Source organism: Anser anser (genome assembly GCF_964211835.1).
Source record: "Anser anser genome assembly, chromosome: 6".
In the NCBI taxonomy this organism is placed as follows: domain Eukaryota; kingdom Metazoa; phylum Chordata; class Aves; order Anseriformes; family Anatidae; genus Anser; species Anser anser.
In genome coordinates, this window is record NC_139726.1 from 28,731,333 (window position 1) to 28,757,837 (window position 26,505).

General features: G+C 43.7%; 2 protein-coding genes across 18 annotated transcripts in view; one reads left to right on the plus strand and one right to left on the minus strand.

The window, feature by feature from the left end:
* Positions 1-6,030, minus strand: part of PCNT (pericentrin) — a 99,756-nt gene extending 93,726 nt beyond the window's left edge. For 5 of the 13 annotated variants that reach the window (XM_083842083.1, XM_083842084.1, XM_083842082.1 and 2 more), the window contains exons 1-2: positions 5,758-6,026; positions 928-1,140 (exon numbers count right to left, since the gene is read on the minus strand). In XM_083842083.1, the coding sequence (XP_083698209.1) occupies positions 928-1,140; positions 5,758-5,835 (291 nt within the window). In that variant the 5' untranslated portion in view covers positions 5,836-6,026. Of the gene's footprint in view, positions 1-927; positions 1,141-5,757 lie in introns of all 13 variants that reach the window. The other 8 variants (XM_083842080.1, XM_083842081.1, XM_083842073.1 and 5 more) reach the window with 4 other exon arrangements.
* Positions 6,031-11,107: 5,077 nt separating this feature from the next.
* LOC310901771 (uncharacterized protein C21orf58) lies at positions 11,108-22,754 on the plus strand. Of its 5 annotated transcripts, none has more exons than XM_083842086.1 (8): positions 11,108-11,158; positions 12,699-12,855; positions 14,025-14,082; positions 16,012-16,079; positions 17,090-17,420; positions 18,759-18,898; positions 20,586-20,782; positions 21,412-22,754. In XM_083842086.1, exons 2-8 carry the CDS (start codon positions 12,796-12,798, stop codon positions 21,425-21,427), a joined length of 870 nt encoding a protein of 289 aa, XP_083698212.1. In that variant the 5' UTR covers positions 11,108-11,158; positions 12,699-12,795; the 3' UTR covers positions 21,428-22,754. The 5 variants fall into 5 exon arrangements, with proteins under 5 accessions (XP_083698212.1, XP_083698215.1, XP_083698211.1 ...); XM_083842088.1 differs by lacking the exon at positions 11,108-11,158 and having other exon boundaries at positions 12,306-12,855; positions 17,090-17,230; positions 17,306-17,420; XM_083842087.1 differs by lacking the exon at positions 11,108-11,158 and having other exon boundaries at positions 12,313-12,855; positions 17,090-17,233; positions 17,306-17,420.
* The last annotated feature ends 3,751 nt before the right edge of the window (positions 22,755-26,505 follow it).

Here is a 26,505-nt window from a genome sequence, read left to right on the forward strand (position 1 = left end):
CAATTTGTGGTAGCCAGAAAGTTGAATTGTAGCTTTTGAGGCTTGTGAAAGTCATAGTCAGCCATTTCTGAAGCAAGAAATTCCTATTAAAAAAATATTCTTCAAAACTACATTTTTATTATGAGAAAGATGAAAAAGCTATGTGACTATCCACAGCTGACAAAAAAACTGCTTGTGAGCTGAAGCAAGAAAGCAACTGCTTAATTCAAACAGATGAGTAAACCTATTAGTAGACAACTGCTCATCTCAAGCTATATCACAGGCTATGTATTTCCACATTTATTAGCATGCCTACAGCACTACCTCTAGCAGATTATCCATTCAAACATCCTCAAATGCATCAGGCATAAGCAGAGTCACCTTTTAAATAAATTTGTCAGAGAATGTAATGTCTGTGCTGGCTCCGCATTATTACAGTAACTGATAAGAACATGCTGCAACAAATCTATTTTTTTCAGAATAGGGTAAGCACATCTGAGACAGCAAAGTAATATGTAACCAAGTATTATAAGGTCCTGGCACTTTCGCTCATTTACCATGAACTTCAGACTGAATTTGCCATTTCGTGGAATCACAGCCACAGAATCAGAAATCTGCCCAAAGAGAAATTCAAGGCAGCAAGAGATGAAAGACCTCAATTTATCAGGCAAACAACCAACAGCTCCTTGACAATACCCGTCCGTTCCAAAAAACGGAGATGTTTGGATAAGATTCAAATAGTGAAAAAAATAAGGTAGTTTTTTTCTAGTTATTTATATCACTTTAAGAGAATTAACTATTACAAAAGGAAAAGGTTATTTTCCTTACTTCTCAATAGCAGCCAGCTGACAGTGCCAGAGAGCTAATACCCAATTAAGCAGAACAATCATCTGGAATGCTTGCTATCTGCAGGTGGAGTGAAGTGAAACAAGAAATACTAACATTTACCTCTGTTTCTGTTGTTGTCTCTAGGAGGCTGGTGTCTGCAGCCTTATTCTCTATACCGTTACCAACATCTGGAGAGTCACAGCCTTGGGCCACTAGTGCGTGCTCTTCCTGCGGAACGTCATGCGTGTGGACAGACGAGCCCTTCCTCTTCGCCGTCTTTTTCTGCGACTGCGCGATGTCGCCTTTTGTTTTTCGTTGTCTGAAGTAAGCAAACTGTGCAGAAAAGATTGGAACAGGTAGAGGGAGAGGTAAGTGAGAAAAAGGTAGCAGGACCACAAAATTAACGCACTCATGGGTGACAAAGACTATCCTAGCTTGATAAAATATATACATGTGCAGAAAACCTGCTTTACCTCCCTACTTTCTACACATTCAGAATATACTGGGTAACTGTGCAATTAATCACGAAATCTCACACCAGTACTATAAAGACTCATTTCAACACAGGAATCAAATTTTACTCGGTGAAACTTCATGTGTCAATGACAATTCAGAATTACAGCAGGACAGATTAGTAAAGGAACAAGTTGTTAATATACTAGTATCATTAGGAAAAAAAAAGAACAGTCTTTCTGCAAGACAGGCAAAACCAATAACCCCCTAGAAATGCATTAAACAGATCTTTGCGAGCATAAGCATTAAGACTAAAATCAACGGAAGTCCTCATGCTCCTTCCCTGCCACCCCCTTAAGTGAATACAGCAAAACTTCCCAGCAAGAAAGCAGACTATAGTACATAAATAGAAAATTAATTAAGCCAGGTCATTTTAATTTCTTCTGTTGAAGAATCAGATGTTCTACTTTATCAGACTATCACAGCTCTGTGAAGCACCAGGGACTTGCAAAGAATGTCACTGACAGAATTTATTACCCAACTTTCCTTAGCACCTTAAACAGCTTAAAAAGGATTATCGTATTTTCAACTCCAGTATTACGTTTAGGCAGCATTTCCAAGTAGCATCTCCCTCACAGCATAAATCCAGGCATCCTTCTAGTGGGGAAAAAGACTTCCCAAAGGTTATCGACTACACTGTTAATATATCCTTGTGATGAGATAGAACAGATAGTGAAAATGACGACAGGATGTAAGTACTCACAACTGCAAAGTTCTACTTGCAATATCTGAGAGAACCCACTGTTTCCTAGCTTGGTTTTCCTGTAATACAGCAACATTGCAGAAAGAATCTGAGCCAAAGAAAGGGGCAAGATTTTTCTCCTTACACCCATGCCAATTTCATTACAGAAACTTCTGTCTGACAGCTTAGCTACACAGCAGATACGCAGTACCTACGCTCTGCAAATATGTACTTTATGCAGATACGAAAGACACCAGTTTCTCACAAGCATTTAAGTTATGTACAAACTTTTTTTAATGATTAAATCCTGTAGACCATTAAATAAAGCTGTAATGAGACAAATACTATTTGCTGAAGTCAGGTGCTAACTCTATCACTTACTGATGGTATTGTATGTGAAAAATAGCTACTGCACTAATTAAGCTGATAACACAGGAAAAGGGGACAGGACGAAACCTGCAGAATAACAGAAACTAGAGGAAGCTGCTGAAGCAGAAAAAAGGGAAAATAGGAGTAAAACGCATAGAAAATATGAGAAACAAAAGGCAGAGAGGGTTCTCATTCTAGAAAGGAGTCAATGATTTCATGAAGCAAGACCAAGAAAGATATTTGACACTAAAAAAATAAGATTTACCGTGACCGAACATCTATACAAGTACAAATTTTAAAATACACATCTCAAAAATGAAAATTTTGTCAAATTCTTATATATTAAAAGAATGAAAGCAAAATAAGCATCAAACAAGAATTACCAACTACTCCAAAATTCCTGGTAACTACTGGATTTATTATCCCATGAAAGTGTCTGGAGTCAAATTGCAGATTTATGGAATCACTGGGTGAGGAAAAGCATCCTTTAGGGCATTACCAGGTTTCCAAAGCCTTTAACGAGCTACATAAATTTAAGGGTCATTACACAAACTTCAGTGTCATCAGACAATACACAATCAGGTGACACGAATTAGTACATGTGAATATGAAGAAAGCAGTTAACACCGATTCTTCCTCCATTATAGTGAGATCCCGTCATGCCCCTTTTGATCGACCTGATCCTCAGTTTGCTCTCTAGCAGCACATACAGAGGTGAGACCTTTACTTTTAGCCAGGACTTAGTAAACCAACGTTGCACCAACAGCACTGCCCATTACAGTATCCAAAGCAGCTCTCAGCACAGAAGTAGCCTTTTCACAGCTACTGATAGATTCAAACTTCACCTAACTTCCACTGGTCAGCTGCTGGTTTTAAGTCAGTTAAGAACAGCAACCACATGGCACTTCTGGACTGGTACAGCCAAATGAACATCCTGGCACTACAACAGGCCCACAAGGCTTTACTTCCCCCTTTGATGAACTGCTATGGTGACATCCCTCCAGCACAGCGTCCTAAGCTGACTAACACCAGTGGCACAGGCCAGCATACAGGAAAGCTGCAGCAAATGGAACGCAGCTCAGCTCTCCCCAGCCTACTGGGAACATGATTTACTCTTTGACTTACTGCTTTACACATTTCAGAAGTCAGTACCAAAAGAACATCCAAAGAAAATGCAACAGAACAGAAAACCACATCAGCACCCAAATAGAAACAGATTATTCAAACATCCACCTCTTAGATACAGTAAACATAAGCAAGTACTTTTGGACAAAACCAAGAAAGACTTTCTAAGAATCTCAAACCGATGAAGCAGGAAGACTTCCTTGAAAACTTGTACTCCTTGTTGAGCTCCTACCACGTAAAATGCGGGAACAGAAGAAAAATCTCACACAAGGTATGATACACACAGGTCTGTAACCAGATGTGCAGCAGGTTAACACGCATCTTGGCTAGCTTGAGAAGAGTGAAAAAAAGCACATTTTTTTTGTTTGTTGGGGTGTTTTTTCGTTACATTTCCCAATCACTACCCTGACCATCAGGTATTACATTTATGAGAAATGGAAATTTGAAAAACCTGACCCAGTCAGTATTTAGTAGCTGCCAAATGTCGATTTCTAATTAATATAGAAGTTGGGTTTGTTTTTATTATTTGGTGGCAACTTCAAATACATTTCAATAATAGAGTTTTTATCCCTACATGAAAAAGAATAACACAGGCACTGTTTTAAAGAGAAAAACATACACATTATCGCCCTTTCCCAAGTCATTATTTAGCAGACCAAGACCTGTGGATGAGACAAACAACATACTAAACAACAATTCACACCTCTAGATTCAAGCAGAATCAGACATGGTTAGCATGACCACATTGTTGTGGCAACCTGCCTTGTAGTAACCAGATGCCTGAAACACACGACAAGCCTCACGCTCCTGTCCTGTGCAGCAACACAGTCAGATGATTCAGGAAGCTGACCTGGATGAACAATGAATTCTGCTGTTTTGGTCCACAGCTGGAATTGCCTTAGGTGGCTGTATGCCTTCACCACAGGAAGAAAATACTGCACCTATTCACTTTCAAAATAATATTTGCATTCATAAGGAGGACAACACAAAGAAGAAAACTAAGGAAAGATGCTTCCGCACTGATTTCTTCAAAAATACAAGCTATCCAAAGGAAGTTTCTGAAACAAGTTACAGTCCAGTAGCCAACCTACACAGCAACATGACCAAATACTACTGTGGGCTTAAGAACATGAAAAGGCCAACTGAATAAGACCAAATGTCCATCTTATATTGGGCTAAATACTAGAAGAGAAGTTAGCTCTTCAACTTCAGGCATGTAAGTAAAGACAAAAACAGGGCAAGCACATAGCCATGCACTAGAAACTAGCTGAGCATACCAAGGAATCTATAGCTCGCAGTTGCCTTCCTATGCTGAAACATAGTATGTTTGTGTTTAATGAGCCCCAATAAATATTTCTTCTATTTGTCCAGGTGTTATGTTGCCTTTTTTTTTTTTTGGAAAAATCTAGTGCCCACAGTCTGCTAGGTAAATAATGGATCTCTGTGACATTTTAGTAAGCAAAGGAAGCACTACACCCATCTCTGCCTTTCTACACTTCTACAGTCTTTCCTCTTCTCTTAGTATGGGTTGCCATAAAACAGCATCATTGATGGAGCTGCCAGGGACAAAGCTGCTAATGATTTTTGTTTTTAAATGGTAAGATACAAGATATTTAGTATCTAGTTTAACAACGACAAAAAAGATGCAGCACTGGCTCTGCAGACATAACTTGAAACTTAATGCAGGTCTCTACTTATTTTTTTTCCCAATGGCAAACAACAGCTGTACAACAGGTGGGAACTAGTAACTTGTTAAAGGCAAGTATAACACATTTTTCTGACTATAAGCAGACACCGCACTTACAGAAGAGTTACAAAAGAAACTTGCCGCAAGTAATCTAACTTTTCAACCTGAGGAACTCCTATTCTCAAGGTTCTCATTTTCAGTATTAACCTAAAAACTAATCACGCAATGCTTCTCTGACAAGAGGATAGCGTCCACACGGCACGTAGGAGGGCTGCGAAGGCGAAGTAGATGCGGAGCTGCTGAGCAAGAGCGGGTGCTGTGGCAACCAGGGCAGCGCCCAGGTGCAACAGGTGAGGCAGGGACGAGCTGCGCTGCCCACCATCGAGCCGCTTCGGTGCGGCTCCAGCCGCAGCCCCGCAGTAACGCCCACCAGGCCGGCCGCTGCCAACACCCCGACACACGCAGCGCCCGCGTGTTCCCCCCGCCGAGCCCAGCCGCCGGCTCCGCGGCAGGAGCGGAGCCCGCGGGCCCGGCAGGAGCACTGCGCCGGCCCCCGCGCTGCCGCCCCCCGCACCTTGGCTCTGCCGGCCTCCACCTTCCGCCGCCGCGCCGCCGCCGCCGCCGCCTCCTCCTCCTCCGCCGGCTGCTGCATGGTGCCGGCGGGCCGAGCCCCCTCCGCCCGCCGCTGTCACGGCGCGGCGCGCGGGCGAGCTTCCGTCATGGCCGCCCCGCGGGCTTCGCCCCGCCCGCCTCGCCTGAACGGCCCGCAGCGGCCAATCAGAGAGCAAGGGAGACGCTCTGCGCCTGCCCGCCGGCCGCTTACCGAGCGCGGCCGTTGGCCTCGCCCCGCCCGCCCCCTGCCAACTGACTCCTGGGATTGACGCCGCAGGCCGGAGCCTTCCCTCTGCTCCGCCCCCGCTCAGCGGCCGCCAATGGCAGAGCCGCCGGCCGCGGCCGGGGCCGCGCTGGATGGTCACTTTCAAACGGGCCGCCCGCCGTGGCTCCGCCCCGAGACAGCACCAGCCAACCGAACTGCTGCCCCGGGACACCGGGCCGGCCCCTCAGCGGCGGGGCGCTCAGTGCACTTCACCAGCTCCACCGTTACTAAATACCAAATACCACTACATATATAGTGTATATATATGTTATACTATATATACTATACATATACACTAAATACATACTAAATATATACTATATATATACTAAATATACTATATATACACACACTATATATAGTATATATACTATATATATACCACTACATATATACACTATATATATACTATGTATATACACCACTATATATATATATACACTAAATGCTAAATACCACAGAATACCAATATACTAAAGTATGTGGAACCTGATTGTGACACAAATATTACAGAATAAGGGGTGGAGGTTGTACTGGGTCTGGCTGGAACGGAGTTAACGTTCCCTGCAGCAGCCCATACAGTGCTGTGCTCTGCACTTGTAGCTAGAACAGCATTGGTATCACACCGGTGTTGTGTCTGCTGCTGAGCAGTGCTGGCACAGCATCAAGACTAGCTCCAAATACCCCCAGAGCCAGAAGGCTGGGGTGGGCATGAGGGGAGGGAGGAACATCACCAGGGCAGCTGACCTAAACCAACCAAAGGGATATTCCATACCATATGATGTCAGACTCAGCAATAAAAGCAGGGGAGGGCTCTTGTTGGGAAGACCTCTGTCTTCTCAAACAACCACTAGACATATTGAGGCCCAATATCTGTGTGGCCAAACATCACTTGTTGATTGGAAGTAGATAATATTTTTTTTCTCTGTCTGTGATTCCACGTGGCCTTTGCCCTTTTTTTCCCCCCCCTTTTCCCTTTAATTAAATTATCCTTATCTTAACCCATGAGCCTTTTTTTTCTTTCCAGCATACTTTCTTCTTTCCCTCTTCTTCTGAGGAGGGGGAGTGAGAGAGCAGTTGTGGTGGAGTTCAGCTGCCCAGCGAGGTAAAACCACGACGCTGTCCTTAGTCCTTTCCATACATTTTGTCCCTAGGTTGGGCTCATCTCTGTATGCGCTCTTGCCCTAAATTTGGCCATTGCAATGGCCAGGTACATGAACCAGAAGTAGATGCCATGGCATGGACTGCATCTATGCCATTTGTTTTTCCCGTGCTATGTCAACCTTGATCCAAAAAGTATGTGCAAAGGAAGACAGACATGTCAGCATCCTTGGAATAAATATTTTGTACCACTCTCTTGGTCTGCCACATTATTTCTATGTAAATATTTCAGCATAAACAACAAAAAGACTGGAGTCAACCATACAGGGTCTTCGGGCCACACAGTGAGAGCAGCCAAGCTCCTGAGACTGCTCTTGGTTACTTCCTGCCCTGTCAGCCTCTCTTTTTTTTCTTTTCTTTTCTTTTCTTTTCTTTTCTTTTCTTTTCTTTTCTTTTCTTTTCTTTTCTTTTCTTTTCTTTTCTTTTCTTTTCTTTTCTTTTCTTTTCTTTTCTTTTCTTTTCTTTTCTTTTCTTTTCTTTTCTTTCCTTCCCTTCCCTTCCCTTCCCTTCCCTTCCCTTCCCTTCCCTTCCCTTCCCTTCCCTTCCCTTCCCTTCCCTTCCCTTCCCTTCCCTTCCCTTCCCTTCCCTTCCCTTCCCTTCCCTTCCCTTCCCTTCCCTTCCCTTCCCTTCCCTTCCCTTCCCTTCCCTTCCCTTCCCTTCCCTTCCCTTCCCTTCCCTTCCCTTCCCTTCCCTTCCCTTCCCTTCCCTTCCCTTCCCTTCCCTTCCCTTCCCTTCCCTTCCCTTCCCTTCCCTTCCCTTCCCTTCCCTTCCCTTCCCTTCCCTTCCCTTCCCTTCCCTTCCCTTCCCTTCCCTTCCCTTCCCTTCCCTTCCCTTTCTTTTCCTTTCTCTCCTCTCCTCTCCTCTCCTCTCCTCTCCTCTCCTCTCCTCTCCTCTCCTCTCCTCTCCTCTCCTCTCCTCTCCTCTCCTCTCCTCTCCTCTCCTCTCCTCTCCTCTCCTCTCCTCTCCTCTCCTCTCCTCTCCTCTCCTCTCCTCTCCTCTCCAAGTGCTCCAAGGAGCACTACCAGGTGCTGTGACCTAGTAACCTTAGCTCCTTCCCAGTCAATGCTAAGAGAAGGGATAAAGTCTGCTATGAAATTTGTCAGTGCGAAGGTTTGTGTAGTTGACACCATCTGAGAAGCAAAAGGAAACAGGCAAGCTGAGAACAAAGAAGCTTCTTAAATGAAAAAAGGATAATATGTCATGGCATTTGTCCTGGCAATTTATTTCAGTTTATTGGTATTTATTTATTTATTCTGATAACCAACTCATGCATTATATATTTTTTACATCCCCATCCTTTAAAATGTCAGTATTTCTAGTGCCAGTCTAATTAAATTGACAAAAACAGAAGTATTTGAGAAAGGCCTGTTTTGGTCAGGGCATCAGCTATCTGGCAACCTGCCATCACTGCAACACAGTTTGGGTGATGCCAAGTTGCCTCGTCAGCACAGAACTCAGGTTCTACAATGTTGCTCAGCTTTGTCACATGCGTCTTCCCATCACACCTGTTTCTGCTGGGACCAGTCCTACCTGACATAACCATAAAAGCTGCAGAGATTGTTCACACTTTGACTCAATTACACATGTGCAAAGATCAGGCTGATAATTAAACCTCACCGAGAACTTTGGGGACTGGTGTAACATATCTGCAAATAAATGAGCAGCATTTGCAGATGCTAGTGATTTGTCATTGTCTTATAGGAAGAGTTAACCGTAAGCATAATCTGTTTCAAACTGGGATCACTGTTTTCAGAAATAATAGTAAAAAACAAAACTGCACATTATTACGTGACAATGGCATTAAAAAACTCTAATTGCAAATGATGTTTTCTTCATATATCAGCTTCAAATGTAGACAGTAAATTTTTATAATATTTACAAGCACCAGGTAGCCTCCTGGCCTACAGAAAATGGTCTCTAACAGGTAAGCAATTACACCATTAGTTTGTGTATATAAGACATCATCACATTGTAGCACATTGCAACCATGTACATGGCTTATCATTTCTCTGAGAGATACAGTAAGCCTTCAGTTCTTCTGCTTCTGATGCTAGCAAGTACGCTGGTATGAAATGGGGAAGACAGGAACTAAGTGAAATGTCTTCCAGATATATTCCTATCTTTCAGTTCTGGCTCCAAAGTGCAGCTTGAGAGCTCTTGGTTGTTAATTTGCAGCATTACAATTGGCAGAAGCAAAGAATTGATTGGAAGGAAATTGCATATACCTCTCCACTGGTGTATTTCTTTGTCTCTGTGTGTTTTTCATTCTTTCAATACTCTTTTCTTTATTTTTACCTCTCTTTTAATAAATGAAAACCCTCTTCTAAGAAATGATAAAGAATCCTTTCTATGGAACCTGAGCACAAGAGTTTATTGTCTCCTGATATTTCCATGTGTGTCTGGTTGGTTCCTTTTCTAGTGTGTTTCAGAAGTCATAGTAATTAAAATCAAGGGCATAAAGTATCAAAATCAATAAAAGACATCATAGAAAAGCAGTGCAGGTTTGGACCTCATCATCTAAGCAATTCTCGTATCTAAAGAGGGATCTAATCTGCCTATGATGTTCATCACAGCTGTTTTTGTAAATTGTTTATAAACATCTTCTATGAAAGCTTTTTCTTACATTGCTGCTCCATCATTTACTAATAAATTGACTGGGACCTGTATTTCCTTTCACTAATTTAAATATTGCTAGCTGACCCCCTCTCATCATTTACTTAATAAATTAAACAAAGCCTGTCCTTCCAAGTCTTCTTCAGTACTTATATTATATAAATTTACCATTATTAGCATTTTTTTCTCTGGACTTCCTTTTCCCTTTTATACTGCCATGTCTAAAATTAGACACAGTATTCAAAATAACTTCAGCACTGCTAAATAGAGCAGAATAATTATCTCCTGTGAGGTGCACATAACACTCCTGTTAATGCTCTGTAGAATTAAATTTGTCTGGTTTTGCTTTTTTGCATTTTCATGTTCATTTGTGATCCCTAGTTTGTGATTCACTGTAACTATAGATCATTTTCTACAATACACTTTTGTGTCTGTCTGGTATATTGCTGGCAAGTCATTAGGAGCTTGTAAGATATCCCTACAGTAGGGATCCTGCTGTGACCAGGGCATCCGTAAGTGTGAGAAAACCCAGTCTCTTAACAGATTCGCTGGAAAGCATTTTTTTGGCTAATATTGTATTTTTTCTGGGCTACCCATCTCATCACAGCATTTCTCTTGCTCTTTTTTATATGTCATCTCAGTTGTTTAACACTCACTATATTTTTAGTTGAATACTTCAACTTGGTTGTTTTTGTCAACATTTCTCGTAACCCTATATTTCTATTGCAATGAAGGGTCTAGAAACTTAACTGCTAGGGTGCACTTTAGTAAACCAGTTAATAGTAAAACATCAACTTAAAATTCATCAGCAGTCAAAAAGGCTACTACAGCATCAGCAATGAATAATAACAGGCTTGCTGCTATTGTGGTTGTCTGAAAACACCAATGCAGCTCTTGCTTTGCTACATCACTGCCTAAATATTGCAGGCAGCTCTGGTCACCCCATCACAAGAGAGTTTATGAAATGGAAAAGTACATGTCCTGGTTTCAGTTAGGACAGAGTTAATTTTCCTCCTAGTAGCTGGTAGGGTGCTATGTTTTGGATTAGGATGAGAAGAGCGCTGATAACATGCTGATGTTTTGATTGTTGCAGAGCAGTGCTTACACCAGGCCAAGGACTTTTCGGCTTCTCGCTCTGTCCTGCCAGCGAGCAGGCTGGGGGTGCAGCAGGAGCTGGGAGGGGACAGACCCAGGACAGCTGACCCAAACTGGCCAAAGGGGTATTCCATACCATCTGACAGCATGCTAAACAATATATAGGGGTGGCTGGCCGGGGTGGGGGGGCCGGCTGCTCGGGGATAGGCTGGGCATCGGTCAGCGGGTGGTGAGCAATTGCATTGTGCATCACTTGTGTCGTACACATTATTATTATTATTATTATTATTATTATTATTATTATTATTATTATTTTCCTGTCTTAATAAACTGTCTTTATCTCAACTCACAGGCTTCACTTTCCCGTTTCTCTCCCCCATCCCAGAGAGGGAGGGGGGAGGGTGAGCGAACGGCTGTGTGGTGTTTAGCTGCCGGCCGGGTTAAACCACAACAGTACAAAGAGAAGCAACTAGAATAAACATGAGACAAACAGCCAGACAAACAAGGTGTGATCAGAAGTGTAGCATGCAGCACCTTCTAAGCGTGGCTGATAGCACAAGCCAAGAGTTGGATGTAAGAACTGTCCTTGTGGGCACTTGCATTATATTCTCCCAGCCTCCTCCAAGCTGTGAAATTAACGAGTAAGGAAAATCTGCTGTTTGAGGAAGAAATAAATAGATTCTCTAGCTTAGAAAAGAAACATCTGAATGGGGATGTGATACAGGAGTATAAGCCACTTTTTCCGTACCAGGAAAAGAACATGGAGAGGAGTCAAATGGTATTTTGTATAACAAATTTTAAAGTTTCCAGTAATTTTGGGGGGAATCTAGATTTTAAACAATCTAAAATGTAAACCTTTTTTTTTTGTTTGTTTCTTTTGTCTAAGTAACCTATAGTTCTATACTTACACAGTTTACTTGCATAATGAGTCTTATGCTAAAGTTGTTACCTAGGCAACTCCCTGTCAAAGGCTTTTGCACTTGCCAAAAAGGTGAAGGGATCAAAAATGTTAAACTGCTGGCAGATGACAGTGTTATGCTGATATGGCTTTGCTAGGAGGGAGAAGGCAGCCCAGGGGTACTGCTCAGAAGATAGTAAGCAAAAGGCTGTTATAATGCAGCCTCTTTGTTGTTTTACTCATCCTGGGGTGAATTCCAGCTCTGCTCCTTATTTTTCTTTTTTCATTTTTTCTTTACTATCTGGTCATGAAAACTCATGAAAGGCTATGCCAAAAGCATATGGGCCCCTTACAGTCAGATAAATATTGTTATCAGGTATCAATCAGTCAGTTCATAATCTGAACCTTGGCATTAGGCTTATGGTTAAAAAAAAAAAAAAAAGTTTATTGTTTTCTCCCTGTCCCGTATGTAAATGGATATTTACATGTAAACTTCTACACCTGGAGATGAAATTGCTTATACTGTGGATAGGCACTGCAAACCTAGCAACCAGGCTACAGGAACAAAACTCAGAGCTACGTAGAAGACTATCCTATCAATGCAGAGGGCAAGGTTTAGAGACACTGCCGGTGAAAGGCTAGCAACCATTAAGAACAGACAAATACTCAAGCTGAGTTACCCTTCTGTGACCATTGCAACCAGCAGCACAAAAATGCACTGACAGAAATGACCAAAAAAGCTGTGTCTATGATATGGTGGTGGACGTCTGTATTCATTTTGCCCTGGCAGTGAAACAGAAGCTTTTATTTTCTTCCCTTGTTTCTCCCAATTGTGTTTTATTTTTCCCCCCAATGGAATTTTTCTATGAAGATTGTGGATTGGAAGAAGGGACCACTGAAAACCTATTTGCCTTTGCTTAGATATTTAACACTCTTTTGCCTGCCTGCTCTTCCGGGGGACTGCTACAATGACAGATCCTTCAGTGGTGGATCACATGGCCCAACTGAAACTCAAACTCCTAGAAAAGGTAAAGTAATAATTCCGCAATGGTCACCTTTGCTCTACTTTTTGCTGTTGTGTGTTTATGCATTAACACTGTATTTTAAACAATTATATTTCTATTGAGATACTAAGAAGACCTGCAGAACTGAGAACTTTTATCATCACATAAGCAGAGGCAGACCAATGTGCAGTAGTGCTACAAGTAAAAGCCACTTAAAGATTGTCTATAAGGAAAAACAATTTGTCTGGAGATGTGAATGCTTGAAGTGGCATCTAACCTCTCTCTTCAAGGTGTAGTCTTTTGTCGTAGATGTTCCAGACACTTGAGGGAAAAGCTTTCACAAGTATGGAGCTGGGCAGAACACACAGACAAAAAAGAGCCTGTCCATCAGGGAAAGGTCTCTACTCCAATTTCTGAGCATCAGGGAGCCACAAGGGGCAGCTGCTCCCTGCGGAGCAGGGAGTTGACCGTAACAGCACAGCCAGTAGGACAGGGGCCAGGCCCAAGCAAGGCAAGCAGGGTAGAGCTCGAGATGGTGGCAGGGTTCAACCAAAAGTCCAGATCCATCAGTTAAGCTCATGGTGATAAGGCAGATCTGAGGCCAAAATGGGGAACGTCTGCAGGTTGGGATCAGGGTTCATAGGATCTGTGGCCACTCACAGGCATGGCTGTGGTTGAACTGGAGACCAGTATTCATCCAGTACAGCTCACAAAAGAACTGAAGACCTAGAGCTGAGATTAAAGGAGCTCCCTTGCATATGGGCAGGGGGTATGGATGGAAGCCCCAGGTGAGGCTGGTCAGAGCCATTTAGGCCTGTAAGTGCACTGAGTATCCAAAACTGTCTGGTATCAAGTTCTTCATATGATCTCTCTCTCTACCCTACAAAATAAGTGATGCGTAAGTCTTCTGATTCAATGTGCTATCAATTTCTAGGTCTGGGATGGCCTGGACAGTTGAAAGCATTACTGTTCTTTTGCTATGACTAGATTTATAGTGAGACATTTCATACTTCTATATACTTTTAGTAGCCATCACTAGCTGTGATGGCTGATTTAGCAGTTAAAAGTGTCCCTTGCCTCCATTTCTGCTTTATTTCCTCCATCCCAAACCTGTGTCTGTAATATGGAGTTGAAAATTGTTGTGAACTTTGCTGCCTAACTGACAATCATTTTTGTTGTGGCTCTACCAACAGAGACTAGAAAAGGAACAGGAGAACCTAGAGAAGATGGATTCACCTGTCCCAAGAGCAAGTAAGAGAAACATTTTTTCTGGTTATGGATGTGATACAGAAAGGGCTTAGTGATGTTCTCAGTCATGTTCCTCAGTGGATCACATCAGATGATTTCACCTCCTCCCTAAAAATTTGAAGGGGCCTCTGCCCCTGTGTGCTCAGTGTCTGGGCTTTTGAATAGTCAGAACTTTCTCTGTCTCAGCTTCTGGTGGCATGGACATTGTCTGGAGGACAGGAGAGAGGCTCCAAACTTGAGTCTGTGCTGTTTTAGCTCAGTCTGGGTATCTAAGTATGCATACAGCCCTGAGGTAGCCAATGCAAGTCCCAGTGAAGCATGCACAGCAATATTAATCATCATATGTGTCTTGGTCCTATCCAAGCCAGTAACCTTAGAAGTCTTGATGCAAGGAGAATGGCCTTGCTAAACACTGCAGCTGTCTGCATTTTACTCTCTGAAATTCTCCAACTTTTTTTTTTTTTGGCTAAAGGCAAACAATCAGCTAGTCAGGTCCACTGCCATAACAAAGAATGCCTTCCTGCAGAGGTTTTCTGTTGTGGCTTCTCAGCTGTGGATGCTGGCTAAGCTGGAGCACACTGCTGGTTGTTTTGGTTGTGCTGACACCTATACCCAGAAGTGAGCCCCTGTCTCAGTCCAGCTGTATGCTTAGCATAAGTGATTATGTGCTTGAAAAAGAGTTGTTATGATGGCCATGCCTCTCTGAGGAGTTCAAGAAGAAGGCCCAGTCTATTACTAATGCTGTTCTGCATGTTTGAACCTGAACGATACAGCCTTGCGCAGACCAGAACATGATTTCCAATTTAAAAGAAAAGTGGCTCAGCTTATGAAACAGATCGTTACACTGAAAAAGTTGGTCTGGAGGACTCGATTGGTAAGAACTGGAACACCAGTGTTCATTTTACCAGGAAACTTGAAATGCCGTGCAAAAAGTTTAATACATTGCACATAACATGCATAGCTTCCAAGCAAGTAGTGTTGAAGGGAGCATGCTACTCATGAGTGAACCATCACAGCAGCTGTTGAAAGACTCTTATAAAGACACAAGTTATTTTGAACTCCCTTATTTATCAACTTCTAGCTGGTTCTCTAGCTTTTGTAAAGAATTGTCTAAACCTCGGAAACTTTGTAAGTAAGCTGGGATTCCTTCTCTTTACCTGAACCAAATTCAGGATCTAATTACACATGCAGTGCTTATAATTGTATTATCTGCGGATTAAAGCCAACCAGTAGAAGATCAGTAACATTTCTAGAATTTACTGAGCTCATATTTATTGAGATGATGCACAAATAGTTGGAAACTTCCAATGCGGTGACCAAAAATTAAAAATCCAACTTTCAGCTTCAAAATACTAAGTGATGCTTTTCAGAATAGATGCTAGGCATGCCTCCAGTGTATCTGAAAATGTTCTTTTTTGTTTTCATTTCAACAGAGTTCAAAACCAGCTTCTTCTGTGGGAAGATCTGAAAAAGATGATGTTTCAGAACAAAAAGGAAACAAAAGTTGATTTTCAAAACTGAATTTGTTTTGATATGCCATAAACTTTTTTTTTTTTTTACACTTTGTACAATCATCCTCTGGATGTGCACAGTACAACTCGAAATTTTCAGGCTGTAATGATTTTCTAAGCCTGAAGCTCTTTTAAGGAGGTTAAATAAGGAGGTTAAAAGGGGGCTTTAAAGAGCAATCTGAAAAGTTTATTTTCAGAGAAGGCGCATTGCCTTTGTAGAGCTGCCAAGCAGCTGTGTCTACATGGGCTATAAAGTCAGTATCCATTCATGGATTTGACAAGAAAAGTAGCTTAAAGCTTTTTCTGGAAGAAATCAAGCTATCTCATAACATGTTTTCCAGAATTAAACTCATAATGCAGGTATTAAAATAGCTCTTTCTTTGTGATCCTTTAAAAAGATAATGGACTTTTCCTCCTTCAGGGAACAGACAGGAGGATATGCTTCAAAGTGCCCTGAGGCGAAGGAAAGATCTCCTGCAGGAGCTTAGGGTAAGAGCCTTCCATGTAGTCAAGTAACTGTGAGGAGTGCAGTTTAATGTGGTGAACACAAGAGTAGACTTTGAATGATAAAATTAGATGTTATCTTAAACAAGCAGTGTGAATACACTGAGCCCTGTTTATGAGAAGTGAGCCTCCCAACAGAACGACAAGAAGGAGGCAGATGGGAAGTTGAGGAAAGCCCATGTGCTCTGCTGACTGAGCTTGTGCCCAGGACATGCCCAGTGGTGGATCCAGGCAGGTTAATCCTAGTGCCTCCTGCAAACATGGGCAAGGAGTTGCTGTGTTTCCCTGAGCCGAGCCCTCTCAGACAAAGACCTCTATGTACACAAACAACAGAAAGGGCCAGGTTATCTGCATGTCTGCTGCCCACGTGGATTCAGCTCCTCTCTGTTCTTTAATTCTTTGGCTGGGCTGTATTCAGTTCTCTTCTCATTTAGAGTCATTAGCTGGGTCCTGCTAGTCAGGTAGAGGGGCTGGAGAGCAGAAGTTCTTGCAAACAAAATCTGCATCCACCTCAGTTATCTGGTGTGTTGATGCTGTTTGTTCTGAACTGCTGTATCAGAAGCTCTCTGGGTTAATGCCAAAATGCAAATAAGGGACTTCTTAATGCTGCCAAAATAAGGACAACAGTTACTTATTCCTCATTTGTGGACGGAATCAATCATTAATGAAACATTGTCCCAGACATGTTTGCATGTTGGTCTTCACTTCTTTCCATTCCCTCTTGCTCACACTGAAGATTGTATGTGCTTGAGATATGCATGAAGAAACACTTTCTCTATACTTGCACCAGTTCTGGTTGAGTTCTTCCCTTCATGTAGCACTCACTTGCGGTCTGCCTGTTACACACAGCAGTTTCTGGAGCAGTTTGTTAGGTGAGGAAAGCTGTGCCCTGCTGCAGACTTCCAAAGGTTCATCCCATTTAATCCAGGGAGTGTAGCAATACTGCCAGCCTTTCTGTGACCAAATTTTCTTCAAGAGGATACTTGATTTTGCAGGACCAGCACCTTCTGGAAGAGCTGTCACAGCCTTCTGCACTGGCTGGGGGACACCTTAGGAACTGCAGAGCTGCCCCCCCCGCCATCTACCAGTTACCTTTTCCAGCACCCCAAGCAGAGGCACCAAGGATTATCCAGCAGGTGGTAAGGATCCTCACTCCTAGGAAACACTGGCCAAAAACAATCCTGACTTCTCCATTTTCTTTTCTTATCCAGATGCCTCCTCAGCCTGCTACTATCATCCAGCAGCTACCACAGCTGCCCCCGCTGATAGCACAGATACCCCCTGCCCAGCCTTTTGCAGCTCCCCGCTCTGGAAGCATTAAAGAAGGTATCATTCCCTGGGTCTAGCAGTCAGGTCCCATCACCGGGCACAGGGAAATACCTAGGAAATGTACCACTGTGAGAGGAAGTTGGATGCTGTCAGGGGACAGCGTGCAACTCAGCAACTGGGTTTCTGCTGGGGCTGTGGGAATAGCACTCTGTAAAACTAGATACCAATTCCGAGAGACTTTTGGACAAACTCTAATTGCTAAAACTAAAATTAAAAAAAAAAAAAGACTATAAACTCAGCAAAGCCAGGTTAAGGTGTCAGAGAAGCTTGGAGAAGAAAAAACAGCTCGAGCCATGGCACTGAGTAACATTAGCAAGGTCAAACTCATGCAAATGGATGATTCCAAAATTCACAAACTGGCTTCTAAACTCCATTTTTATTCTTTTATTTTCTTAACCTATTGTTTAATCTCCTTGGAACAATACAGGCTTTTGTTATGCCCCATGTTTGGAAACAAGACTGTTCTGAATATAGTACAATGGCAATAAAAAGAGCTTGTTTCTAAACATAGGTGGATGCTACTGTGAAATAATACATAAACCTGGGATGACTTCCCTGTCTCAACCGTCAGTCAAAGGTTTCCTTATGGCACAAAGAAATCTCCAGTCACCAAATTGTTATATTTCTCATCTATTTCTTCACTTAAGTCATTGGATTTATTTGAATAAGAATTTATTTTCAAAAACAAATTAGTCCAAATTCATACATGACTATTCTGAAGTTGATATATTTACAATAGCTTTGGTATGACCAGTTAAAAAGAAGAGTTGGTTTTATTTATTTTTTCCTCCTCATCATAATTAAAATAGTTCTACTGTGCAAGTCCTTTGTAATTAGGATCCAGAGATCATGGTATATGGATGTGATGCATGTGGAAGGGAATCTCAAGGTGGCACTGCAGTATCATGTAAAGTCAAAGAAACCTCTCATGTGGACAACAATAATCTAGAGCCAAAGCCACAGAGAGTGCCATAAGATGCCTGTCCATGCTCCTAGAGTCTCCTAGAGAGAGCTCCAGTGCACAGATTTTCTCCAGCCTGCCAATGAGCATAGCTAGAGGGGTAGACTTGCAGGGGAACTAACAGAGAGAAGATGCTCAACAGCAGCTTTCTCGTGGAAGGGAGGAGAAACAGGAGACCTGGTCTTAATGGTCTTATTCATAGACATTCATTTTGCACCACCTGGCCACATAACTCTAATATTATCCAAGTGTCCCTTTCTGCTGCTTTATCTCAGTTGTAGTGACGAGCCTGTAGGCTGGAGGGCAGTCCCTACTGAGATGCCTCTGTTGCTGATAAAGCTCTTACTTTCTTCCTTGGGGTGACCTCTTCACAGATATGGTAGAGATGATGCTGATGCAGAATGCACAGATGCACCAGATCATCATGCAGAATATGATGCTGAAGTCTCTGCCATCAGTGGCATTCACACAGCCTGCTGGATCCAGCTCTCCCCTGCTTCAGCACACACAACAGGTAATGACACAGTGTCCAAAGGGCATCCTTACTCATGTAGGACAATAGTTATTGTCCTTTGGGGGCTGCAGGGACTGCACAATGCAAGTTCTGCTGCACAGGGTGTCCTGCAGGTCTCACATGCAGTCCTGTTTAGCATCATGTGAGGACACAACAGAAGATGCCAAATGCACAAGTGCAAACTAGATTCAGTCCAGCTCTTAAAATGTATCTGGCCTACACAGTTGAAGTACTAACATACAGAGAAGAGGTCTGTGCTAGGCATCTGCTGTTGCACCTGGCGCCTTGGGAGCCTGACACCTATTGACTTTCATTGAAACATCATCTGTGTTGGTGTCTCCAGGTGTCTTCATAGCACCAGTGATTTACTTAGTCTGTAGCAGTATGGCTTGACTTTTGTCCACTTGCTGCAAGCAGAAGGACTATACTTGTGTTACAAATCCTGTAACTGGTGAAATTTGACCTGGCAGTTTAAAACTGGCTAGAGCTGAAGCACAGGTTTTGTGGTCATACTTGGAGCTCCACAGCTCTAGCTACTGTCTCACCAAAAATCAATGGCTAGCAAGCTCTGGAAAGACATGTCTTACAGATATTTTTGTGTGTGGATCCCTATAGGTTTGTTTCCAAAATATGTCTAGTGCCTAACAAAATGTAGGTAATTTTGAACATATCCTTAGGTGCACGGTTCCTAAGCTATTTTTAACAAGGTGTTACATAGCTCCTTAGCCACCTTAAGTGCTTTGGAAAAATGTATTTCTAGTCTCTAGTCTGAGGCATTTATTACCTAAGCAGCAAGGACTGTTAATCTTCAGGGAGGATATCTTTGTGTTGCAAAGTCTTCCCCTATATTTTTTCATCCCTTCCATTTTCAGGCTAAACATGACTTCCCAGTGCTGCAAGGAGGATTTCTGTTCTCTTTGTCTTGGTGATTGAGGTTGCCATTTATTAAGAAAGCAACACCCACACTTCTGCAGTAGTTGACCAGTTCACTCCCACCTTTCCTACCTGCTATTCGCAAAAGTAACAAATGGCTTAAAATCCCGTGCCCTACATTTAACAGCAGGGTAGGAAACACAGCCTCCCATAACCCATCCCCATGGCCTCTGCAGTTGGAAGCTGACATCTTTTGCAGCTGTTGAGACCAAATGTCTGCCTGAGATGGAATGCCTCCAACAGCAGCTGCTCACTCTCACGTTTCAGGACACTGACGTCTCAGGAGCCAGCACCACCATAGCCAGCATGGCATGCAAGGGATCATCTATTTCCTCAGCAGCTGTCCTGGGACAGATTCATTGTGGACATGGCAGGCAGCACTGGTAGTTCCTCAGAAATGTGTCAGAGCTGTGCTTAGCATCACCTTGGGTGAAAGGGTCTGCATCTAAAGGAGGCAGCAGATGAACAGTGTTCTCCACCTTTCTCTCAGGGCTACTCCACCAAAAAAATGTAGGTTTCTCTGACATAGCGTGGTGGGACAAACTACTCTGAATATCCCGGTGAAATCTGAATTCACTGAGCATTTGCCAGACCCTGTACGTTTGAGCCTGTGAAACCAATCTCTGGGCACGAGATGAACTTCCTGTACCAAGAGGCGACTGAGTGGGAAACCAGCTGCTCAGTTGGAGACCTTAAGCTCCCTTTCTAGGGGGGTACAAGTTCAACAAATTGCCCTTTACCTCTCTCCAACTAGGACCTGCAGCTCGCCACTCCCATGGCCATGAAAGCAGACAGGCCCCAGCTGTCCGCAGTGCATCACCACCACCATTACTCTCCCCCGGGGCTGCTACCCCCAGCCATGCCTGCTGGTCTCCTGATGCCAAGCGAAAGGCTCCCACCCACATCCTCAGCTAGTCATTGGGCCAGCAGCACGCTCCCAGCTGTGCAGATGTAAGTCAATGGACTGTGACGATATGAGCCGTTTTACCTGCTAAATAAGAGTTGGCTGTGTTTTGCGTTCAGGCTAACATTCCCCATGGGATTTATGTTCTTGAAACACTGCTGAAGTCCCCAAGCAGAGGTATACAGCCCTCTCCTCACAGGGCTCACTTGCCTGTGCCTTTCCTGCTTTCTGGAAGCTTGTCCTCGACTGCTTTCTAGGTGCAAGGAGATGATACCAGGGACTAGTGCCTGAATAGGCACATGAGCAGCCATGCTGCCCCATAAGCCAGCCTGCTCATGCCAGGGTGTGGTGGTTTTATGCTGATGGGCAACTAAGTTCCACCACACGGCTCTCTAGCTCCCCCTCCTCTGAAGGACAGTGGGAGAAAATATGTTGAAAAAAAAAAAGCTTGTGGGTTGAGACAAGGAGTGGTTTAATTGGGGGGGGGGGGGGGGGGAGGCAGCAAAGGAAGAAAAAAGTTGTTCTTCTCATGACTTTTAATCTGTCTTCTCCCTCTTTAGCTACCTTCCACCGTGAATTATGAGATTCTATACATCTATACTGTCCTTTTGCAGCTGCAGCAAGCATGGGCTGTTGGCTATTACCAAACACAGTAAAGACATTTTTCTTGTTGCAGGTGGCCCACATACTGACCGTATGTGTTCCTCTGCAAGTGTACCATACCATCATGGAGATCAACCTGTATTTGAAGAGTTCCTAAATAATCTGACTGACAGCCTGATGTCTGTACATCTGCATATTGTTGGTACAAGAAGTGAGCAAGAGAAAGACTGCAGATTCTCAGAAAAAATGTACCACACGCCTGCAATCTACTTACCCATTTCTGCTTATCCGTTGTTTCCTCACATATTCCAAGCCTAGAGCAGCAGCAAGCAGTCACAACATTTTTGCCTTTTTTTCCACAGAACCAAGACATCCTGTCCCAAACAGTCCCACAGTAACTTGGGGAAATGCCCCTTTGCTGAGTGGACAGCTCCCTTCCTGGGGAGGGTAATACAAACTAACACAGGATTCCCGAATGAGGGATTAATTGCCAAAATTCATCAGCTAACGTGTTCTTCCTGTACTGGGTTTACATGACAAGGTGTTGGTAGCAGGGGGGCTGCAGGGAGGCCTTTGTGAGCAGAGCGCTGGAGCTTACCCATATGAGAAAACAGCCAGCTCTAGTGGATTCCAAAAGGGACCTGCTGCTGGCAAGAGCTGGTCTGTGAGCAGTGCTGGCTGTACCTATGTGAGAGCAGAAAGGGAAAAAAAATGTTGTGCAACAGCAGCTGGGAGAGATAAATGAGAAACTGAGAAAGAATTTTTCAGACACCGCGGTCAGTGCAGCAGGAGGCAGGAGGTGCTCCAGGCACGCAGCAGCAGTTCCCCTGTGGCCTGTGCAGAGGCCCCTGGTGGAGCAGGCTGTCCCCCTGCAGCCCATGGGTCCCACACGGAGCAGATCTCCACGCTGCAGCCCGTGGAGGAGCCCCCGGTGGAGCAGGTGGATGTGGCCTGGAGGAGGCTGCGGCCCATGGAGAGCCCCCGCAGGAGCAGGCCCCGGGCCGGAGCTGCAGCCCGTGGAGAGGAGCCCACGCAGGAGCAGGGGTCTGGGGGGAGCTGCCGCCCGTGGGGGACCCGTGTTAGAGCAGTTTGCTCCTGGGGGATGGACCCCGTGGTACGGAGCCGTGTGGGAGCAGTACTTGAAGAGCTGCTGCCCGTGGGAAGTCCCCCACGATCAGTTTGGGAAGGACGGCATCCCGTGGGATGGACCCCACGTCAAAGTGACTGTGAAGGAGCAGCGGAGATGAGGCATTACGGACTGACCGCAGCCCCCGTTCCCCTGTTCCCCTACGCCGCTTGGGGAGAGGAGGTAGAGAGAGAGGATTGGGGGGGGGAGGGGGATGTGTTTTTAGTTTTATTTTAGTTCTCACTGCTCTAATTTGTTATCAATAGGTAATAAATTACATTAATCTCTCATATGCTTGGTCTGTTTTGCCTGTGATAATAACTGGTGAGTGATCTGTCTTTCCTTATCTCAACCCACAAGCGTTTTTCAACGTACTTTCTCCCACTGTTCTGTTGAGGAAGGAGAGTGAGAGAGCAGTGTGGTGGTGCTGAGCTACCTAGCGTTGTTAAACCACGGCACCTCTCTCAACCTTTTTAGCTTTACTTCCTCACAGGTAAATTTGTACTGCAAGAATTACCTGTCTGGGGAATTAAAAATGAACATGAACAGTCCAAATGCCAGTTACTTGCACAGTAGAGCAAAATCCTGGCATTTGATTTTCCTAAAGATCAGCACTCCGCCCTAACTGCATGAGTTGGATTGACATGGCTTGCAGTATTTGAATAAATAATTCTCAATGGAGAAAAACAAAAAGAAAATTGCTTATGCGGTCATCTGGTTTGAACATCAAGTGCAATGCCGGTACCTCCAACTATCTGCAGTTCATGCGTTCTGCCCCAGGAGGGCTCTGACTCTCAGTCTCTCCTGAGCCTCACATTCACAATGCTACCTATGGCTTTCTTTCCAGAGTTTTTGGAGTGACTTAAGCAGCCTGGACATGTGTATGTATATTTGTTTCATTATTTCTCAACCTTTCCCTCATGTAATCAGGATTTAGACTCTGAAAAATAAAATAAAATAAAATAAAAAGAATCCCAGGTTTCTTCCTTTTTTTTTAGTACAGTTTTTTCTTACAGAACATTAATCAAGCTTTTTCCTTTTTTACTTTTCCCACTAATTTTCAGATGCCAGGCATAAAAGCCCATGCTATCCTGGGTGTTTTGTTTGTTTTCTTTTAGAATTCCTCGGAAGACCCACTCAAAGTTTTAACCAAGTGATATCTTTTCCATGCTCTCTGCAGCCTAATTATGTTTAATGCCGAAGGAAAATCAGTGATTTAGTATCGTTTTCTTAAAGTCTTCCCATCTTCACCTGTTTTTAAACAAGTTATCTGCTGTAGGACAAAGGAGATATGTGACTCTGAATGCTGCCATGACTGTTGAAACATTCCTCCAAAATAAAAAGAACTTATGCTGTTTTTCCGTGATGCAGTTTGTGACCAAGTCTGAGGAAGATAACCCAGGGACCTACATTTTATTTGAAATTGCTACTCAGAAGAGAAGATATTGCACTCGGTATAGATAATCCCTGATAGGTTACATTTAGTCCAGTTTGCCAAGAACTTTTTTCAGTAGGTAAGCAAATACGTTTGACAAAAGGAGCTGATCTGTACCATCTTGGAAAAAACTTTCAGCCTGTGGCAGTGCTCAGTTTCCGCTACACTTGGAGCTCTTATCAAGCTGTCAGTCCAGGTGGTCATTCCTGAAAGCATCCACCTTTGATAATATGTTTTCAGATCAGAAGAAGTCAGGTATTTCCTACCACATTCACAGAGAGATACTTTATTAACTGGGCTGGAAAGAGAGGGACTTATACAAATGGGTCTCTCACTCTCTCTCCCAAATCTTTTTACTGGTTTTAGTACAATTTATGTATGTTAAACACTAGAACATTTCAATAGATGTTCTCCTATGGATGGGCCTTCCCAGTGCTACAGAGATTAAATGACTTAACTATAGAGAACAAGACTCAGCTAATAACAGTCATGAGATAAAATGAGATAACAGCAGTCATTTCAGAGATGTGTATCTTAAAGCAGGTTTGCAGGACTAAACTTTTTGCAAGGAACATTTAGCACCCCCTCAACCTTCCCTTCCACCTCTAGATTAGGCATTACATTTGAAATAACCCTTAAATGTTGGACAATTTATTCCAGTATTTAGCTTTGGTCAGTTTGCAGACCAGCATCTACAAGGACCATGTACTTCATTATATACTTCTGTGTACTGTCTGGGTCAGGTGCTCTCCCTACAGGATCATGCCTCCTGCCTCCATTGCTGGAGCTCTCACAGAATCACAGAATGGTTCAGTTGGAAGGGACCTGTGGAGGCCATCTGGTACAGCCCCCTTGCTCAAGCAAGGCTACCTAGAGCAGGGCACCCAGAACCATGTCCAGGTGGCTTCTGAAGATTTCCAAGGAGGAGATTTCACAGCATCTCTGAGCATCTGTGCCAGGGCTCTGGCACCTGCACAGCACATCAGTGCTTCCTGGTGTTCAGACAGAACCTCCTGTGTTCTATTTTGTGCCCAGTGCCTCTTGTCCTGGCGCTGGGCACTGCTGAAAAAAAGCCTGGCTCTGTCCTCTTTGCACCCTTCCTTCAGGCATTTGTATACATTGATCAGATCCCCCACAAACCTGCTCTTCTCCAGGCTGAACAGTCCCAACTCTCCCAACCTCTCCTCATAGGAGAGGTGCTCCAGTCCCTTGATGATCTTGGTAGCTCTTTGTTGGACTCTTTCCAGTATGTCTACATCTCTCTTGTACTGAGGGCCCAGAAGTGGACACGGTACTCCAGGTACAGCCTCACCAGTGCTGAGTAGAGTAGAAGGATCACTCCCTCAGCCTGCTGGCAATACTTTGCCTAATGCAGCCATGAATAACATCAGCTTTTTTTAGTGGCAAGGGCACATTGCTGACTCATGTTCAACTTGGTGTCTACCAGGACTCTTAAGTCCTTCTCTGCAGAGCTGCTTTCCAGCTGTGTGATTCCCAGCATGTCTTGGTGCCTGGGGTTGTTCCTCCCCAGAGGCTAGACTTGGCACTTCTCCTTGCTGAACTTCATGAGATTTTTGTCAGTCCACCTCTCCAGCCTGCTGAGGTTCCTCTGGATGGCTGACTGATGAGTCAGCCACTCCCCCCAGGTTCGTGTTGTTCATGAATTTACTATCCATGAGTTTACTACCCCATGATCCGGATCCAGTTAATCCAGATAATGCAGATGCATCCAGTTAATGCAGATGTTAAATAAGATTGGACCCAGTATCGACCCCTGAGTAACTCCACTCATTACTGACCTCTCCCCAGAAAAAGCATCCACAGATCACTAAAATCACAGACCACAGCTGAAGCTGCTTGTGCAGCCCTGATCCAGCTGTCTAAGAAAGCAGTATTACAAGACCAAATTTAATTATGTGATTGTGTAGTGTGTTATCCGCAGGAGTCCATGAGTTAATTAGCATACCTTAAAATACTGTTAATAAACTGGTAAGCCACAGCGGTGGAGTAGTCTGTAAAGCCTACAAGACAAGTATTCAAAGGGTGCTGTGAGTGATATTTCCAAATAACAAATGTCACTGCTGGAAGCTAATGGTTTGCTCTCTGTGCTCTGAAAACAATGAATAATTTTACTGCTATTTACTACGCAAAAGTTACCTCAAAATACGTCTCCCCCTTCTATGACCATTTGCTGCATGGAGGCTCTGTGAATGGGATGAAAAGAGACTCAAAATCAAAGAAGGGTTATTTAAGCATGGCACCAGGAGAGCTTGCCGCCTGCAGGAATGATAGTGTGCTGGAACAAATCTAGGGAGACAACACAACCTCCATCCTGAGAGAGCTTCTAGAGCTGTTCAGGCAGACAAGGGGTTGTCTGTAAACAGAGTGGATCCTGCCTTGAGTAAGCTTCTTAGCTCTCTTTTCTTTGGTATGTGTTAGTTAGCTAGCACAGGTCAATTCATTGTAACATAGATCAGAAAAATTGTATGGTGTGGTAGCTAGTTTACATGTAGTGCCAGCACATTAACAAGCCTTAATAGCCCTGAATAGTTTCACCTGGGGCCCCCACCAGGGTTGAGGTTTAGGGGTGAGCAGCAATCTCTTTA

Excerpts from the sequence above, each read along its gene's own strand:
- LOC310901771 (XM_083842086.1), top strand. The coding sequence starts at position 12,796 with ATGACAGATCCTTCAGTGGTGGATCACATGGCCCAACTGAAACTCAAA. Across the intron at positions 17,421-18,758 it reads CTCTGGAAGCATTAAAGAAG|ATATGGTAGAGATGATGCTG; the intron begins GTATCATTCCCT and ends ACCTCTTCACAG. Across the intron at positions 18,899-20,585 it reads TGCTTCAGCACACACAACAG|GACCTGCAGCTCGCCACTCC; the intron begins GTAATGACACAG and ends CTCTCCAACTAG.